Consider the following 17,920-nt stretch of genomic DNA (forward strand, 5'->3'; position numbering starts at 1 on the left):
GCCAGCAGGGATCCTTCTGGAGCTGAAAGGGTTTCCCCGGGAACTTTTAAAGATGAATGCATTTATGGGTCTTTTTGTTGGGTGTCTTGTGAACCTCAAAATGTATTTTCAATCCATAAGTACTTAAAAATTCTATTCATTTGGAAGTATTGGAAATAAAATCTGAAAGGGGGGGAAATATCCTTTATCCAGAATCTAATTCCCCCAGGTGTTACCACTGATGGCAGTGTGATACATACTTTAGGAAACTACATTCAAGCTTTAATAAACTTTGGAACATACCAAATTATGCTCTACACTGACCATATGTACATGCACATCATGCGTTGGGCTAAAATACGTATTTGCTATCATGTGTTCAGAATTTCCTAAACTACTCATCTTTATTTATTTATTGCAAAAGAAAACGGGGTTATGGTATATCTTCTCCAGGTTTGCATCTTCTTGTTTTAACATTTGTAGCTATCGTAGCATGTGTCCTGTTGTAGAAGCTCCTCTTTCTCTCTTTAAAATTCATGGAGTATGTTAGTGTCCATGCCTCTTATACACACATAAAAGGGACCGGTGAATTTTTGGTGCATGTTAGAAGAATCTGCTTTGAGAGGTCCCCTGCCTTCCCGTGCTTCCGTGCGGTGTAGCCAACACGACATTTCTGACAGACAGACTCCATCCACACCATTGCTTGTTTTCCCATGGAAAACCCACTGAGACCCTGGCCAGCCGACTCCTGTTCTCTCTGGTTCTCCACTTAAAACACAGGTTTGCCTCGTCACCACAGGAGCATAGCGCTTCACTTATGGAAAGATGCCAGGACCTTTTCCAACAATAGGTAGCTCCCATTTCTTTACCTGGATTGATCAATTCTACTGCCTAGAATCTTCACTGATCATTTTTATGGTTCTTGGAATACTCTTTTAAGCCTTCCCGCTCTTTCTTTGAGATCCTGAGAGCTGCTTGCTTAGAAGGGTGAACTGTAAATGTTAAGCGTTTCCTCGGCAACCATTTAGAGGACCTCTGGCATTGTCCTTGGGCGAATAACCCCAGGGTCAGCAGTTCAAACCTATCAGCCACTGTGAGGGAGAACGATGAGGCTTTCTGTTCCCATAAAGAGCTATAACTTCAGAGACCCACGCAGTTCTGTTTTGTCCTATAGGGTCGCTGTGAGTTGGAGCAGACTTGATGTCTGGGTTTTGAGTTAACCCCTGCATGTATAAGAATGGGTCATACTGTCACTATGACCTTGAAAGGCTACATGTACTCATTGGATCTCCTGAGTTTTCCGCTCTAAAGTGGATTTTGAAATTCTTCTAAACTGGAGATCCCTATAGACAATAGACTGGCCCGGGCACTGTGGGTTTTTGAGGCTGTAGGTATTTGGGTGGCGGGTGGGTTTAAATTGCCGACCTTTCTGTTAGCCGCCCAATGCTTGACTGCACCACACTCCTTCTCTTCTGAAACGCTGGCCCCGTCTTCACTTGCAATAACTGCGAGATCGTGGAAGGTCAAATCAGCATAGCCCGGCTCTTCCCTGAAATTAAGAGTTACCTACAGAGACGCCCCCTGAGAGTCCATAGCAACCAGTGGACCGGCGTTCGGTTTGATTCTTTGCCCTTGTGTTTCTGTAGGTGATCTGCCACCTACTCCTTCGGTGTTTCCTTTCCTCCTAGTTACCTGGGTGCATTTTAGAATAAGGGATCAGAGAGGGGGAGTTTCAGAGCCCGGCATTATGAAGAGAGTGAGGTGACGTTTTATTCTGCTGCCGGTCCCCTACGTCATGGAAAAGAGTCACCACACGTCCCTGTCCTGATGTGCGGGACTAACACGTGGGCTGGGACAACTCGCTGTCTCAGCTTCTCTCGCTTGTTAGAGCAGGAATCGCTCTTCCAGGTGCAATATTCTGGGGTTCCTGGTGGTTTTTCATGTAGCTTAGGAGATGGTTTTAAACTGGGCTCAGGTTGAAGGGTTCTGAATTGGATCGATGTACAGTTGAAAAAGGAAAGACCAATGTATAAGTTCCTCTGTGCGTTGCTCTACTCCTGCCGCACCCCGCCCAGTGTAGTTCAGTGACATCAGCTGCGGTCACCCTGTTGTACGTTCACTAGGGGTGGTTTTCAATTTTTTCTTCCTCTGCCTCCCCTTTATCTAAGCTAAGTAATATGCGTGTCCCCTCTAGTTTGCGTAACTCTTTTTTCTGTCTCCTTCCTCCCGGTACTTCAGGACTATGTGGTGAGCGTAACAGAAGAATTCCTGGAGTTCATTTCTGACGGAGCATTGGCGATTGAAGTCTGGGGTCACCGGTGTGCTGGGAACGGAAGCTCCATCTGGGAAGTGGATTCCCTTCACGCTAAAACCCGGACGCTGCAGGACAGGTGTGCGCTTGGCTGTGGGCTTCAGATGCTGGGCCAGAAGCAGCCCTTGGACAGTGGGTGCAGGCTCTGTAGTCAGGGCCTACTGCTGTTCCTTTGAACGAGTTACTGAATCTCTCTGAGCCTGTTCCTTCCTTTATAAAATAAACATGATCAAAGTAACCAACAGGTACCAAGGAAATCCAGTGGAGAATGATCCATTGGATCTCCTGTCTTTTCATCTCTAAGATGTATTAAAAACTCTGAACTCTATAGGCCCCTATAGGATAGTAGAACTACCAAGGTGTTGTGGATTTCTGAAGTTGTCTTTATGAGATCAGAAGGCCTCATCATTCTCCCTCCGAGCATCTGATGGGTTTGAACTGCTGACCTTGCGATTAGAAGTCCAATGTCTTTTAACCAATAGGACTGAAATAACTGTTTATGTACATTTGGTTTGTGGGGACGAGCCAAACCCCATACTTACTTATCCACCCTGCACACACAAGTTAATTTGCAGTGCATCATGTCCTCAAAGATGCACATTAAAACTATGACGATTCTAGCAGAATGCAGGATGGTCACAGAACTCCACAGAGGGCACAGAAAGCACTAACTATGGAGAGAAAAAGGAATGATCAATTCTGATAACTTATCAATTAAATTATCAAATTGAAAAGCTGGTGCTAAACTAAAAAATCCTGTTATGAAGACACATAAGCCAGCTGTCATCTGGGAGAAAGCTGGCAGTATCCATTACTGGGAGCAGTCGCCTTTTCTGTGACCCAGCACCCCCACTCCTGAGCACCTTTACCCCAGAGCATGGAAACACAGGGCCACAGAGCTGTACGCAGTTGTTCATGGCAGCTTTGTTCAGAATACCTGCAAACAGCCCACATAAGCTTCACCATGGAATGGGCACACACATGCTGTGGAGTGTTCACTCATTCATCCAATGTGCAGCCTTAAAAACAATAGACCTGTTGGCGGCCGCTTGGATGAACCTTAGCAAGGTTAAGTTGCAGGAAGGAGCCTGGGTGCCTAGTTGCGTTTATGTAAAGTTCTAGAACCGACAAAATTGCCCAGAGGATTTAAATGGCAGGTGAAGGGGGTGAGGAGATGGTACAGGACGAGGCATGAGGAAGGGAGCAGAAGGCATGGCAGCCTGGGTCACACTGGTGTGTGCATTTCTCAGACCTAGCGGTGTCTCTGAAGGTTACGTTCTACATCAGCAAGGTAAGTAGAATGAACTCCTACCGTAGAGGCGTTTTGAGAACCAAGTAGGAAAAGAATCTGAGCCTGACACGCGGTAAATGGTGAAGTGCCGGCTACCATGGCCCTGCTGACGATGGTGGTGACGTGTGCTGGGTGGTGGCTTTGCAGGTGGAATGAAGTGACTCGCAGAATCGAGATGTGGATCTCCATACTGGAGCTGAATGAGTTAGGGGAATATGCGGCCGTGGAACTTCACCAGGCTAAAGATGTCAACACGGGGGGCGTCTTCCAACTGAGACAGGTAATATGTTTATTTGCAATGTGTCTGCTTTCCTGGTTTGCCCCGGTCCTCCTACAAAAAAACCGTTTCTGGGCATATTCTAATCATTCGCCTCTTTGTCCCTTAATTCCTTCCCTTTCTTTATTCCCTCACTCCCCCTTTCTCGCTCTGGCATTCACTTCCCATCCGCCCCACAGGGCCATTCCCGTCGAGTGCAGGTCGCGGTGAAGCCTGTGCAGCACTCAGGGACTCTGCCCCTCATGGTCGAAGCCATCCTGTCCATCTCCATGGGCTGTGTAACAGCCAGGTCCACCAAACTCCAAAGAGGGCTGGACAGTTACCAGGTAAGACCAAACGGCTCCAACGAGTGTGTCGAACAAAGCCCGGACGCTGTAGAACACTAGCTGTCCACCTGTGACCTGGGATGGGAACTGACTTGGAAGTGTCACAGATCGCCGTGCCTGAACCAAACATCTGCCCCTGGCTCATTGTCCCGTCTATTATTGCCTTTCGTCTAGATGTAAAAGTCTTTATCTTCTTAGAATGTAAATGATTTTATAGAGAAACACACACATGGATGCAATAGGGCCCACTTGGTCAGGCAGATTCATCTGATAATGTGGCCCAGCTGGTGTTGGGTCCTTGTAATTGTGCCTGCGTGGGTCCATTTTTATATTCTACCGTAATATCCCCCACATGCTGGCTTTGGGAGCTAGCTTCCTGAAGCTTCCACTTTCTTTACTCTTCTCAAATTTACTTAATGATTAGTTTTGCTCATTACATCTCCCCTTACTGGGAAAAATAAAACAAAATCAGTAAACCCTCTAGGAGCTGGTCTCATGCTACCATACAGGACCCTTCAGTACTCCCTGAGAGGAGGAAGTGGCTCCCCAGTGAGCTGGGAGGGAGCATGAACTTGGCTGGACTTTCAGTGACTACACCCTTAGTGTGCTATAACCTCAGTGTTTTACACCCTCAGTGACTACACTCTCAGTATGCTACACCCTCAGTGTGCTACACCCTCAGTGCGCTAAACTCTCAGCGACTATACCCTCAGTGTGTTACACCCTCAGTGACTACACTCTCAATGTGATGCACCCTGAGTGACTACACCTTGAGTGTGCTACACCCTCAGTGACTACACCCTCAGTGTGTTATACCATCAATGACTACACCCTCAGTGTGTTATACCATCAATGACTACACCCTCCGTATGTTACACCCTCAGTGACTACACCCTCAGTGTGATACACCCTCAGTATGTTACACCCTCAGTGACTACATCCTCAGTGTAATACACCCTTGGTGTGATACACCCCAGTGTGCTACTAGATCTGAAGTTGGACCTGGGCAGACTCAGAGTGATGCAGTCTGACTTCTTCCCTGCCATACAGGACAGGAAAAACATCCTCTCTTTCATGGAATCATGAGTAGAGTAGAGCATTTCTCCACGAGGTTCTCTGTGGAGCCTGGCCATCAGCCCAGCTAATTTTGAACATGATTCATCTTCTTTCTCCATTTCCTCTTGACATTGAGGCCAAGCTTTTCAGGAAAGCTAGGAGCCCAGTGGCAAACACTTGGGCTCTTGGTCAGGTAGAGCTGAGCCAGCCCCTGCTTTCTTTACCCAGACCAGCATTGCCCACTGGCTCCGGAAGTCCGGGGGAGACGATGAGAGAGGATCCGAGGACGGACTCAGCTGGTCAGGGAGGGGCTTCCCCACCAGTCTTTTCCTTATGTGTATGCAGCATATAAGGAGCCTTCGTGGCATAGTGGGTTAAACATTGGACTACTAACTATAGGGTAAGCAGTTCTAAGCTATTAGCCGCTCCAAGGGAGAAAGATGAGGCTTTCTACCCCTGTAAAAAATTACAGCCTCAGGCCCACAGGGGCAGTTCTGTGCTGCCCTGTGGGGTCCCTGTGAGTTGGAATTGACTCGGTGGCAGTGAGTTGGGGTTGTGTGATGTGGTGTGGAGATGGGCTAAGACGCTGGGGTGCATGTGTTCTCATCCCAGATGGGCCCTTCTCTGGGCTGTCATTCCTGGTGGAGCTGCAGGGCTTGGTAGAGACCTGGGCTCCTGAGTTCAGTGCAGCCTCACTAAATGACTACCTTGATGGGGTCAATTAAACAGCAGCTCTGTGTGTCAAGAACACCCCTTGAAATGATGGTATAGGCTTCTTAATTCCCTCAGGTCCCTTCCTGCAGTTAAGTGGCGGGACGCAATCAGTCTCTCTGTAGATAGAGCGTTGAGTCTGGGTGTCCTGTACCATCACGACCAACAAAATATGGATCCTCAATGACTTAAGGGCTCATTCAAGGACCATTATAAGGAGTCGATGATTATTACACACGTGCTCGTGCCTTTTTGTTTTTAACAATCCCATCAGAATTAAAGCTGATTATCAAAATTGTGATTCTGAATTATCAGCCTTTTCCCAATGCTGTACTCTTACGAGAAACGCGGTACCAGCCACACAGCTCTGAACTGTAGCGATTTGAAAGGTGTTTTGTTCTTTTGGGGTTTTTTTGCTTCCATGCTCAAGGTCATGTGCAGGAAGCGTATATGGTTGTGGACTTTGAGTTGTAGAATTAATTCTGGTGAAACAGCTCAGACCAACCCAGAATATGTTGGCTTCACAGCCCTTACACATCATGAAAGCAATGCCATTTTTCAGTAACTCTTGGTTATAGAAATTGATCATCAAAATCTAGTACATCTGTCATTAATGTGGGGCTCCTTGTTCATACTTCATACCAGTATTAAGGATCCAATAATGCTCTATCTTTTGTCAAGCTGACACAGAAAAAAAGAAACAAGTGTGTTTGGAAGCCTACCTACGTACGAGAATGATTTAAATATATTTGTAGACTCTTTCAAATGTTAAAAAAACAAAAAAAACACTTAAGTAGGCCACATCACACACTGTCACACTGTCTGCTGAGTCAGACCCCCCAGTGACCACACCGCTGCCATCAAGTCAGTTCTACCACACAACGATCCTCCGTGGCTCTTCTGAGGTTATGAATCCTTATGGGAGTGGCCAGCCTCATCCTTCCCCGTCTGAGGGACTGGTGGGTGTAAACTACTGACCTTGTTCGCAGTCCAGTGCTCACCCAGCAGCACCGCCAGGACACCACCCAGTAACGACAGGAAAATGTGAGAAGGCTGCACATGATCCAGCCTTCATTTGAGCACCGTATTCTTAGGTTTGTATAGAACACACGGGTGAAAATCTCACACACGTGCAGGTAGCGAACAGGATGTGCAGGAAACTGGTGCACAAGAGAGTCGCTCACTTTGAAAAAAACAAAAACCTGTATAAGCGTGCGTGTTATTTGCATGGAAGTACTGTAGCACCTACCCTCATGTGGGTGGTTGTGCTCTGTCAATGGGAGTTTCTAAATTCTCGTGTTTAAAGATTATTGTCTCACCGAGAATTCTTTTCTTTTCAGCGTAGTGGTTTTCTGTTTTGGAAAGGGTATTTTTTCCCCCAAAATTTTAAATTTTAGGTAAGTAGTGTAAAATGAATTGGAATAAAACCAAGAGCGACTAAGAACAGTAACGAAAGCACTCAGTGTTGCCTTGGGCTAGGGTCAGTTGCGGTCTCTCCAGCTGACTGGTTCTGGTCAGTAGTGGGTATTGATAGAGCCACATGAGCAAAGTAGCTGGCTGTGGGCTCTTTGCCCTGGTGCAATCGGGAGCCTTTGCCTGACCGTAGCCTTAGCTTCCCTGTGACCTCTGAACGCCTGGTTTCTCTCCATGACCCTGCCGGGAGCCATATGCCTGTGGATCCAGCCCTTTCCCTTTCCCAGGCCCCACTTCCCTCCTGGGTGAGAACAGAGGTTCACCAAAGGAAGGCGGCTTCTGTTCTCCTAGTTTTCCCTTCCTGTCCTTCTAAACCCATCGAAAGCCAAAGTCAGAGCACCCCACCCTGTAAATAGATGCCAACTATTCGCATACTGAGGGAGTTCTTCTTTTTAAATGACCTTAAATTCTTCATTTCATCGTGGCCACCTAAGTGAAATCCACTAAGCCTCTTGAAATGCAGTTAAGTGTTTTATTATACGCTGATGTCGCATGCTGTTGTATAATGTGTATGTTAAGCTGCAGAATTATTTTCTTTGCTGTTTGAGAAACAAAATGCATGTCCTTTGTGTTTATTTTTTTCCTACCAGAGAGATGATGAGGATGGTGATGATATGGATAGTTATCAGGTATTGCTGCTGCTGTCGATCCTCTGGCATGGGGCACAGCTACTGCTAATGGCCAGCGTTTGCAAAGCAGAGGGCAGGGAGGAGGAAGGGCAGGAGAGCAAAAATGTGCCGTTGATCCACTGGCTTTTGATTTGCTTGAAGCCACTTCAGCCTTAATAGACACTGAACTGTTTCCTTAGCTTCCCTGTCTCCTTTCCTGCCCGTTTACAGCGTCTTACAGCCTCTCAAATCACTAGCTTGGAAAGCCTTGCTAGGCAAGAGCACATCCCTGTGTTCAAGTGAGTGATCTCAGATATCACCCAATGACGCAGCCATAATCTGGGGCTATAGTCTTATCTCTCCTGTGCTCATCTGGACTTTGCTGGTTCGATCCTTGAGACTGGTGCTGTTTACATATGCCGTTTTACTTTTAAAGAAACCTTTTGCTAGGTAGGAAAATTGAAGCCATTTGATGCGCATAGTCTTTTTTGTTTTAGCTACACACACACACACCAAGTCATTGGGGACGGGCTTAGGTGTACAACACTTGTAGAATTCAAGTCTCAGCATTTTCTCTTTGGAGATCATGAAGAATATACAGGCAGATGTGGCATTTTACCTCACGGAATGGGGACGACGGCAGGGGTCAAAGCTGCAAACGGAGATGCCATTTGCTGGCTTTGAGTCCTAGTCTTGGCACTGATCCTTCCCCAGTCTGTAAAGGCTACTCCCCTGTGTGCCATCCTTTACACAGATGGTGCTGCCCTCAGGTAGCCTGCGTCTCTGCTGAATGGAAGGCCCCTGGGTGGAACAGACACTTTGTACTCCATCACCAGCTGGAGGTTGGCGGTTCCACCCCTCCCAGTGGTACAATGGACCCACAGGTCTGGCAGGTCGCTTCTGACTCAGCAAACCTGCAGCACAGGCTCTCCAGGCCTGGTGGGTGCAAACCACCGGCTCTTCTGCTTAGCCACCGAGCGTTGGAGCACTGCGTCCCCACAGCTCCTCTCCACTGAGGTGACAGCCCTGAACCCCCTGTGCAGCAGCTCTGCTCTGTAATGCCCCGGGCCGCCTGCAGTCATACTTGGCTGGATGACCCCTAGCATGGCTCCCAGGTTGGAGTGGGATTAGGCAAACCCAAGAGCATTGGGGAACAGGATCAGATTGGTGCACTCTCTTCCCCTCACACTTTCACTAAGGAAGAAGGCGAACAAGAACAAATCCTAGGGCAATCTGTCCCCAGCCCTGGTGTCTCGGTGACTCCATACACTAAAGTCCTGTGGGCTTTGGGTGTGCGTCCAGATTCCTTGTTCCTGGCGCAGGCCTGCAGCCGCCTCTGGGGTTTCTGAAAGCACGCTGCATGCACACGGGTGGCTGTATGGGGGGCTTGGGGGCTTCGCGAGGAGTGCTAGTAAAAATCTTTGCAGCAAGTTCGAGAGGGCTTCTGCCCACCCGCCCTTGTGTTTTCAGCTAGTGCCTGCTGGCTAGTGGTCAGGGAAGGGTGTGCCATGTCCTTGGCTGTCTGGTTCCATTTCCGTTTACTGTTCCATGGTTTGGGCTCTGTTTGCGGTGCCTGCTCGGAATCACGGGTCCTTCCAATGAATCGCTACCATTCAGATAACACACACCTCATTCACAGCATCCAGTAGTTGGTGGCGTTGGAGCTTACCTTGCTTCTAAGTCAAATGATGCTCTTGGTGATCCAGGGACTCTGCTTTCTGGTAATGGGCTCCTTGATCAGCATGTAGCATTACTGAGACCTCTTTGCTTCCTCGCATATTAATCATACAGCTATATACCCAATGGCCTTTGTTAATGACAAGTTTCCTCATTGACTTAACTGATCTTGAAAAGGAAAAAAAAAACACCTCACCATGTAGCACAATGTGTTCTCTCTCTCCGGTCTCAGGAAGAAGATCTAAACTGTGTGCGAGAGAGGTGGTCTGAAGCGCTCCTCAAACGCCGAGAATACTTAGATGAACAGATTAAGAAAGTCAGCAACAAGCAGGGTACGTCCCGTTCCGTGTCCCTGAACCACACTCGGGGAGATGGTCGAGCTGTTCCCTAGACAGGAGGGTCGGCCAGGAAGGACCACTGCGTAAGGATCCAGCCATGCGTTTGAAAGGTAGAAACGGCCCTTGTCGCTCTCTCCTTGACGCCCACCTCTTGTCTTGTTGTGTAGAGAAAACAGAGGACGATGTGGAGCGGGAAGCCCGGCTAGTGGAGCAGTGGGTGGGGCTGACGGAGGAGAGGAACTCAGTGCTCGTCCCAGCCCCGGGAAGTGGCATCCCAGGAGCGCCTGCCGACTGGTGAGTCGCATCTCTCTTCAGGGCACGCCTGGCAGGGTGGTGCCGGGTGGGTATGGCAGACACCAGGCATCTCACTTTCCAGGATTTTCTGAGGAACTGCCAGCCAGCAGGCGCTCTCCCTCCCCTCTGCTGCCTCCCTGCTCGCTCGGAGATGAGGAGAGCAGCACTTCCCTGGCCAGGATTCTGATGCCTTGCATACTATTTCCTCATCTTCAAAATTCTTCCCTTTTGGCTTGACAGAATGAGAGTTCAGAGTATACTTGAAGCAGATAGAAGAAAATGTATCATCTTCTTGGGCTTCATGCTTGTCTAGTTCAGTGCCTGGCATGGAGTGAGAAAGCCTTGTAAGCATTACGGACGGACATTAGGAATCCATGGGTTTGCAGAGACATCCTGCATGCATCCTGTGTATGCCCCCGAGGAGAGCAACATTATATCATAGGCTCTGGAATGAAATCAATCTGCAGTCATTTCCAGCTTCAACTCTCAGCTGGGTGAAGGAGCTTCCAAAACGTCCTGGGAAAAGCGGCAGGAAAAGAAAAGGGAATTTTCCCATGTTTCCTGAAAGCAACCGTGAAGTTCTTTAACCTCGCAGAGGCTGTATTTACCAATCTTTTGGCGAACTTCCCTTCTTGGGAGCGGCGTGGTTGTGAGGGTTAGAGATGGTATGGCCGAGGACCTTGTGCACAGCACCCTTTCGCTGAATGCGGCACCTCCTGCTGCTGCTTCTCACTCTTGGTAACAGTCTTAGGTGCTTAGAAGAAATCAGGTTCTTTTTATATATAGAACATATGTGGTCTCATCTATTTGGGGCAGGTATAGATGTATGAGTGGCATTTGTGTCTCTCATGATAAATGAGGAATCCCTGGGTGGTGCAAGGAGCTCTGGTGGCGTAGTGGTTACAAATTGGGCTGCTAAGTGCAAGGTCAGGAGATCGAAACCACCAGCCACTCCTTGGGAGGAAGATGTGTTTACTGCTCCCAGAAAGATGTACAGTCTTAGAAACCCGCGGGGGCAGTTCTGCCCTTCCCTATAGTCACTATAAGTCAACGGAGACTCCGTGGCAGTGGGTGAGCAAGCTGGGTGGTACACACAGCTAGGAGTCCAGTCCCTAACCAGAAGGTTGCTGTTCATATCTACCCAAAAGGCCTGGTGATGTCCTGAAAAAAATATCACAGCCCCGTTTTCATTCTGACACGGTAACTTACAGCCACCTAGACAACAGTGGCTTCTTTTTGTAATGGCATGTGGAGGCATAGTTTATTTCATGGTCTGTTTCGTAACCATTGGACATCTGACTCTGCAGGCCCATGATGTGGGACCTGCTGCTTCTCACTGTAAATGCTCCGGTTGTTCCAAGCCCTGTAGGCACTGTGGCAGGTAGTTGCTGACCACCAGCTGTGGACAGGCCATCCCAGTCCTGCTGCTGGCCCTTCGATCTTCAAGCCTCCCCCTAGGCCCGCCCCTCTCTCCTGTTGGAGACAGTCCCAAACGTCTACTGTCTGAGGTCAGGGAGCTGGTGGTTCCCAGGGCTGCCCTCTGGCTGTGCTGCCCCTGTGGGGCGTTCTCGGTTTTGGTTTTTGGACGGAATGTGAAGCACATGCGTGTGGTTGTAACTAAACCTTGTGATTCAATGTAGGATCCCACCTCCTGGAATGGAAACCCACATCCCTGTTCTCTTCCTCGATTTGAACGGTAAGTAAATACTCAGGTGTTATTTTCGTTGTCATTAAGGCTTGTAATCTACTGAGACCCTTTTGATCTATCAGTCACATGTCTGACTAATCCCGTGCCCATACTGAGGCGGCACTTTTGGTCCAGTCGAATATGTAAAAGCACAACACATAGACTCCTTGGGAGAATAACGTTGCTCGTTAACTAAAAAGAGAGCCCTGGAGGAGAGGGGAGAACTGTATATAAAAACAGTAACACGGTTGCTCTCAAGCATGAGTGGGCCTAGAAGTTCCCTGGAAAATAACCACTCCAGAGATTCTGAACCTGTCTGCTTGGTAGGGCCATGGGAACTACATTTAGAACCCTGGGCACTGACCCTCCTGACATGACAGTGTCGATGCCGGTAGCACACTATAACTCATAGCCCTGCACCTCCAATTCTTTTCTAGGAGTTGTTTTGAGTAGAGCAATTTAATACAGCATAGCAACCTGGAACCACCTAACACAATGGTTTTCGATGAGTTTGGGCAATAAAACCCTTTATCAAAATGAACTCTGAAGTGGAGCCCCCCAGGCCCCCCACGTCACACTGCAAAGCAGAGCTGCTGGGTTTGAGTGTTGCAGGTTCCTGGCAGGTCCTTTGCGGGCTTTCTCAAAAGATACCCTGAAACCCACTGCTCTGGATGAAAGACAGGAATGGAAGGAGGAGAGTCATAGGGAGGTCGCTTTGGGCTCCTCCCATGAAGAATTTTTTTTTAAGCTTAGAGTGCATTTGCCTCTCTGGGGTCGCCTCATAAGGTGCTTGTCAGGGTAACCAGCCCCTAACAAATCACCACAGGCCCAGCAGACGCAATTGTACAGCGATAATATGTAGAGATGACAGTAAAGTCAGAGAATAAGAGAGAAAGTAAAATGAAGGAGTCAGACACATTTCATGGTAGCATGCTCACCTCAGCCCCACTTGGTGGGCCACATAGGGATGTGGGAGGTGGGAATGGCAAGAGAGAGAGCATGATTTATTTCTAGCCAAGGCTCATGTGTCTTTGGGGACATGCAAGGTAAAGACATACATCGCAGGAAGGGGTTGTACTATAGGTAATACAGTAATGGGAGAGGGGCGATCTAGGGATATACATGCAATAGGAAGGGGAAGGATTGGGGGTACACATGTGGCAAGATGGGCGGATCCTAGATTCAGGACAGCAGCCTAACTTTGGATGTGACTGAGCAGGTTTGACCTGTACTGAGCTCTCCAGGGAAACAGTTACTATCCTGGTAATAGGGTGTGAGGACTAGACAATAGTCTGATTGCTCTGGATGGCTGATGCCTTCAGGGAGAATATCTCTAAGCATCTGACCTCCTACCATGTGCCGGCAAACAGCCTCTAAGGCAGTGGTTCTCAACCTGTGGGTCGCAACCCCTTTGGGGAGGTCAAATGACCCTTTCACGGGCGTCGCCCGATTCATAACAGTAGCAAAATGACAGTTATGAAGTAGCAACGAAAATAATTTTATGGTTGGGGGGGGGCTCTATAACACGAGAGTCTCGGCATAAGGAAGGTTGAGAACCACTGCTCTAAGGTTGGGCATATCTTCGGGGTGGGGGGCAGGGTGCGAAGCTGGGGAAAAGTCTTTTTATATCCCAATGTAGCGTGCGTTCCACGATACAGCCAACTTTACATTAGGCTACGGGGAAGATTGACCTAGGAAATTTGCAAAGCTTCATATATATCTTGTGAAAATATTTGCTTCTAAGGTTACATATGAAATTCCTTCATCCCATTGGATAGTAGATTTACAAAGGTACCTAGTCTCCCACAGAGTATCTGTACGCCCCTGGCCATTGCAGATAGTTTGGACTGAGCTGCTAACGGAAATGTTTGCCGTTTGAATCTACCCAGTGGCGCCATGGAGGAAGAGCCTGGAGACCCGCTTGTGTAAGATCCCAGCAGCGACAGAAAGCCCTCCTCTGACACACAGCAGGTCGCCACAAGTCAGAAACAGCTCCAACAGAAAGGCTTTTGGGGCTTTGCTGGTTTATCTTGTAGTTGTATCTGTAATGGGCAAAGCTGGCTGTCATTCATAGAGTTTTTGTTTCAACTGCAGGATAAGAAAGCGAGATGTGTTCTCTATGAACCTCACTGTACAGAGTGTATTTTTCAAATGCTTAACATTTATCAAAAGCCTGACTTTCCTGGCACTCTTTCCCCTGTGCCCTGTGCACGGTTAGCGGATGATCTCAGTGCCAACGAGCAGCTCGTCGGTCCCCACGCATCGGGGGTGAACTCCATCCTGCCCAAGGAGCACGGCAGCCAGTTTTTCTACCTGCCCGTCATCAAGCACAGTGACGATGAGGTAATGGAACCCTGGGGCTCTCTCACCTGGCTTCAGGTTCAGGCACAAGCCAGTCGGTCAGCCAGGCCTGCCTTCCCGTTGAACTTAAGTGGGTTTTGCATGGCTAACCACCAAGTCAGCAGTTCAAAACCACCAGCCGCTGTGAGGGAGAAAAGCAAGGCTTTCTACTCCTGTAAAAGTTACAGCCTCGGAAGCCCACTAAGGCAGTTCTACCTTCTCCTTACATGGTCATTGTGAACTGGAATCGACTCGATGGGTTAGTGACTTTTTGCGGAGGAATCTCCTTGAGAGCACAGGGTTTGGGGGTGGGGGGGGGGTCTACCATGAGGATAGAGGAAAAGGGGATTTCCCAGGAATAGAACATGTGGGTTGTCATTCACCAAAGGTGAGGAAAGGCAGGCGTTGATCTGATTAAATGGAGCTGAATTTCCTTCCTTCCGTGGGTTTGTGATGTAAAGCGGGCTACACTTGCGTTATGCGGTTTCTGACTCTCCACCCTCCCCTCCACTGCTAGGTTTCAGCCATCGCCTCGTGGGACTCCTCAGTGCATGACTCGGTTCACTTGAACAGGGTCACGCCCCAGAATGAGAGGATCTACCTGATAGTGAAGGCCACCGTCCAGCTCAGCCACCCTGCTGCCATGGAGCTGGTCTTGCGCAAACGGATAGCGGCTAACATTTACAATAAGCAGGTAGGTCCGGGGCGTGCTGCCGCCACTGGGTAGCCGACGCCGTGCGTTTCCCCCGAGTCGTGTTCTGTGGGGATGATGTGATGCCTAAACAAAATGTTACCGCGCTGGCCACGCCGTGGCCTGCTGCCCGTTTGCCCATGATAGCAGGGCATGAGGACAACAGAGGGGCGTGTCACCCACAAAAGGGTTTTTCTACCTGGACATACTGCAGACCCCAAAGCCCCATAGGCCGGAGAGCTACGGTGCTTCACTGGAGGACTGACCGTGAGAGAGAGGTCAGCGCCAGGCAGGATGGTGGCACAGTCTGGGCAAATCGGGGCCTCCGAGGAACGCCCTAGCCTGCTGCTTCTCCCCATCTCGTCGCCACGCTGCTCGAAGCAGAACTGAAGGGCAGCATCAGATGGGAGCAGAAGGCAACAACCGCCTGACCCTGGGACACGCGACAGACGCTCTCAGCCAATCCCCGAAGCCGATGGCGCGCGCTGTACTGCCCCGCCCTCGGGGTTGGAGACGAGACGCTTTAGGCTCCGGGTTTTTCTGTTCTGTTTGTTTCTGTTTCGCTGCATGGTGTGTATGTGTGTGATACATAGTAATTGGCCATGCTTTCATAGTTTCTCATTCAGCTTTCCTTCCTCCCCAGAGCTTCACCCAGAGTTTGAAGAGGAGAATCTCGCTGAAAAATATCGTTTATTCTTGTGGTGTCACCTATGAAATAGTATCCAACATACCAAAGGTAAAACACAGACTGCTGTAAATCTATGTGAATAGCCATAGATAAGATAGATAAAATAGATTAGATAGATGTCGGTATGTAAAGGCTGGAGAGTGTGTTCTTTCCTTCCCGAAACTTGAGCCTCCGATGTGGGTGCTCACACGAGGTCCTGTCCCTCCAGGCAACCGAGGAGATTGAGGACCGGGAGACGCTGGCTCTCATGGCGGCAAGGAGCGAGAACGAAGGCACGTCGGACGGGGAGACGTACATCGAGAAGTACACGCGGGGCGTGTTGCAGGTGGAGAACATTCTGAGCCTAGAGCGGCTCCGCCAGGCGAGTACCTGAGCCTCCCGGCCCGCGATGCCAGATGCCCTGAGCTCCAGCACTGCGTGAACAAAGCTCCCTTCCCAGTGTCTTCTCTCAAACTCCCAGAGCAGAAACACCCAAGTAGCTCCCTTTTGAGTGAAGAGAGTGTGACAAAACAGTAGCCAAAGTGATAGCGACAGCCAGACTGCATTGGCGATTGCTTGCTTCCCAAGCCTTGTGCCTATGCAGTGTCATTTAATCCCCAGAATAACCCAGTAAGATGCATACTGTTTACAGACCTCGTGTTCACATGAGAGCCTGGAGGCTGAGAGAAGACACTCCCCCGCCTGCCCAAGGTTGTCCAGTGGGTGCGCAAGTGTTCTAGAGTCAGCAAGTAGACCCCACTTGGCTAAAATGCATGTGCTTCATTCCTCATAGAAAATCCTACCTCCTGTTTCTATTATCTAACGTGAAGGAAGGAAGGAAATCATGGGATTGAACTCAGGTTAGCTTTGAGGGGACAGAGGACATTCAATAGAAAGATCATTCACTCAGCATTCAAGCTATCAAACAGGAGGGACCATTCGTAGAAGCAATCTTAGTAGAAGTTGTGGGAGCATGTGTGTGTGGGATCAACATGAAAGACGATCAGAAACATCTTCCTTTAAAGGAACAAGTAGATACAACCTAGATTTTGTTTTATAAATACTGTGGGGGGGCGGTGTGCACCTGTGCGCATGCACAAGAGAGAGAGAGAGATTGGCCTTGTTGTGCAGTGGTCACTGGTATTGACATGACTGTTCTCTGTTTGCTACACAAAAGCTGCATGACGTTTGGCATCAGAGGGAAGAAATTATGTTATTTTCAATTCTTGTGCCCGGACAGGCTGTCACTGTCAAAGAAGCATTTTCCACCAAAGCCCGGCACCTGCGGAGGAGCCTCAGCACACCAAATGTCCACAACGTAAGTTACGCCTCCTCAGCTCATCCGCTCTCGGGATTGTGACCTTGGGACTTGGAGCAGAGGGTATGGGGAGTGTGAGGGGTGTGAGGCTGGGATGTACAAGGTGGGAGGGGACCTGGTACAGTAGTGATCCCGCCTCTGCTGCACTGTATGTCACACACCAGAGGGCTTTTCCTTTAACGGCCGTACCCCCAGGCCTCTAGGTGGCGCAAAAGGTTTGTGCTCAACTCCTAACTTAAAAGTTGGCGGTTCAAATCCACCTTGCAGTGGCTCGGAGGAAAAGACCTGGCATCTACTTTTGAAAGGTCACAGCTAAGAAAGCCGTGTGGAGTAGTTCTCTGCATCCGTGGTTGCATCAACACTCAGCCACCAGCAAGAATAATCAGAAAAGGATATTCTGGAAAGAAGTTTCTTGGGACACAAATAGAGCTTGAGATGTGAGGGAGAGAAAATGTAGGCAGTCAGGCATTGCCAGCCAGTACTCCTTTGAATGTAGTTGGTCAGGAGTAAGGAAGGTGATGTTGGCTGTCGCCGCCCCTGTGTGCTCCTTTTGAGTCAGTGCAAATGCCTTAAGTTCCCGCTGATTCCATTTACATGGTGCAAGATTAGACAACTGAAGGAGTAAAAGATGGAGAGCGAGTTGTACCTCTTACGTGAGAAAGGCAAAGATGAAAAAATGATGAGCCGAACATTTAGCCTTCGGAAATAAAGACCACTTGTGAGTTATTGTAGTGACAATGAATGTGAACCTGGTTCTGGTCAAATCTTTAGGTTTAACGTCTGATGTCTAGAAGAAAAGGAGGACGTTTTCAGGTGCCACCTTAGAGATTCATTTAGCAAAAATTCAGACAGTATAGGTAACTGTAGAGGACAGAT

The 17,920-nt window shown here is 48.8% G+C and overlaps 1 protein-coding gene across 3 annotated transcripts in view; it reads left to right on the top strand.

Moving 5' to 3' along the window:
* KIF13A (kinesin family member 13A) overlaps positions 1-17,920 on the top strand; it is a 213,625-nt gene that overhangs the window by 177,096 nt on the left and 18,609 nt on the right. For all 3 annotated transcript variants that reach the window (XM_075533463.1, XM_075533469.1, XM_075533474.1), the window contains 12 exons: positions 2,218-2,369; positions 3,729-3,861; positions 4,038-4,184; positions 8,015-8,053; positions 9,942-10,041; positions 10,215-10,341; positions 11,982-12,037; positions 14,247-14,371; positions 14,886-15,062; positions 15,703-15,795; positions 15,956-16,108; positions 16,967-17,044. In XM_075533463.1, coding sequence (XP_075389578.1) covers positions 2,218-2,369; positions 3,729-3,861; positions 4,038-4,184; positions 8,015-8,053; positions 9,942-10,041; positions 10,215-10,341; positions 11,982-12,037; positions 14,247-14,371; positions 14,886-15,062; positions 15,703-15,795; positions 15,956-16,108; positions 16,967-17,044 — 1,380 coding nt within the window. The remainder of the gene's footprint in view (positions 1-2,217; positions 2,370-3,728; positions 3,862-4,037; positions 4,185-8,014; positions 8,054-9,941; positions 10,042-10,214; positions 10,342-11,981; positions 12,038-14,246; positions 14,372-14,885; positions 15,063-15,702; positions 15,796-15,955; positions 16,109-16,966; positions 17,045-17,920) is intronic.

The sequence above is a fragment of the Tenrec ecaudatus genome, chromosome 1 (genome assembly GCF_050624435.1).
Source record: "Tenrec ecaudatus isolate mTenEca1 chromosome 1, mTenEca1.hap1, whole genome shotgun sequence".
NCBI classification, from domain to species: domain Eukaryota; kingdom Metazoa; phylum Chordata; class Mammalia; order Afrosoricida; family Tenrecidae; genus Tenrec; species Tenrec ecaudatus.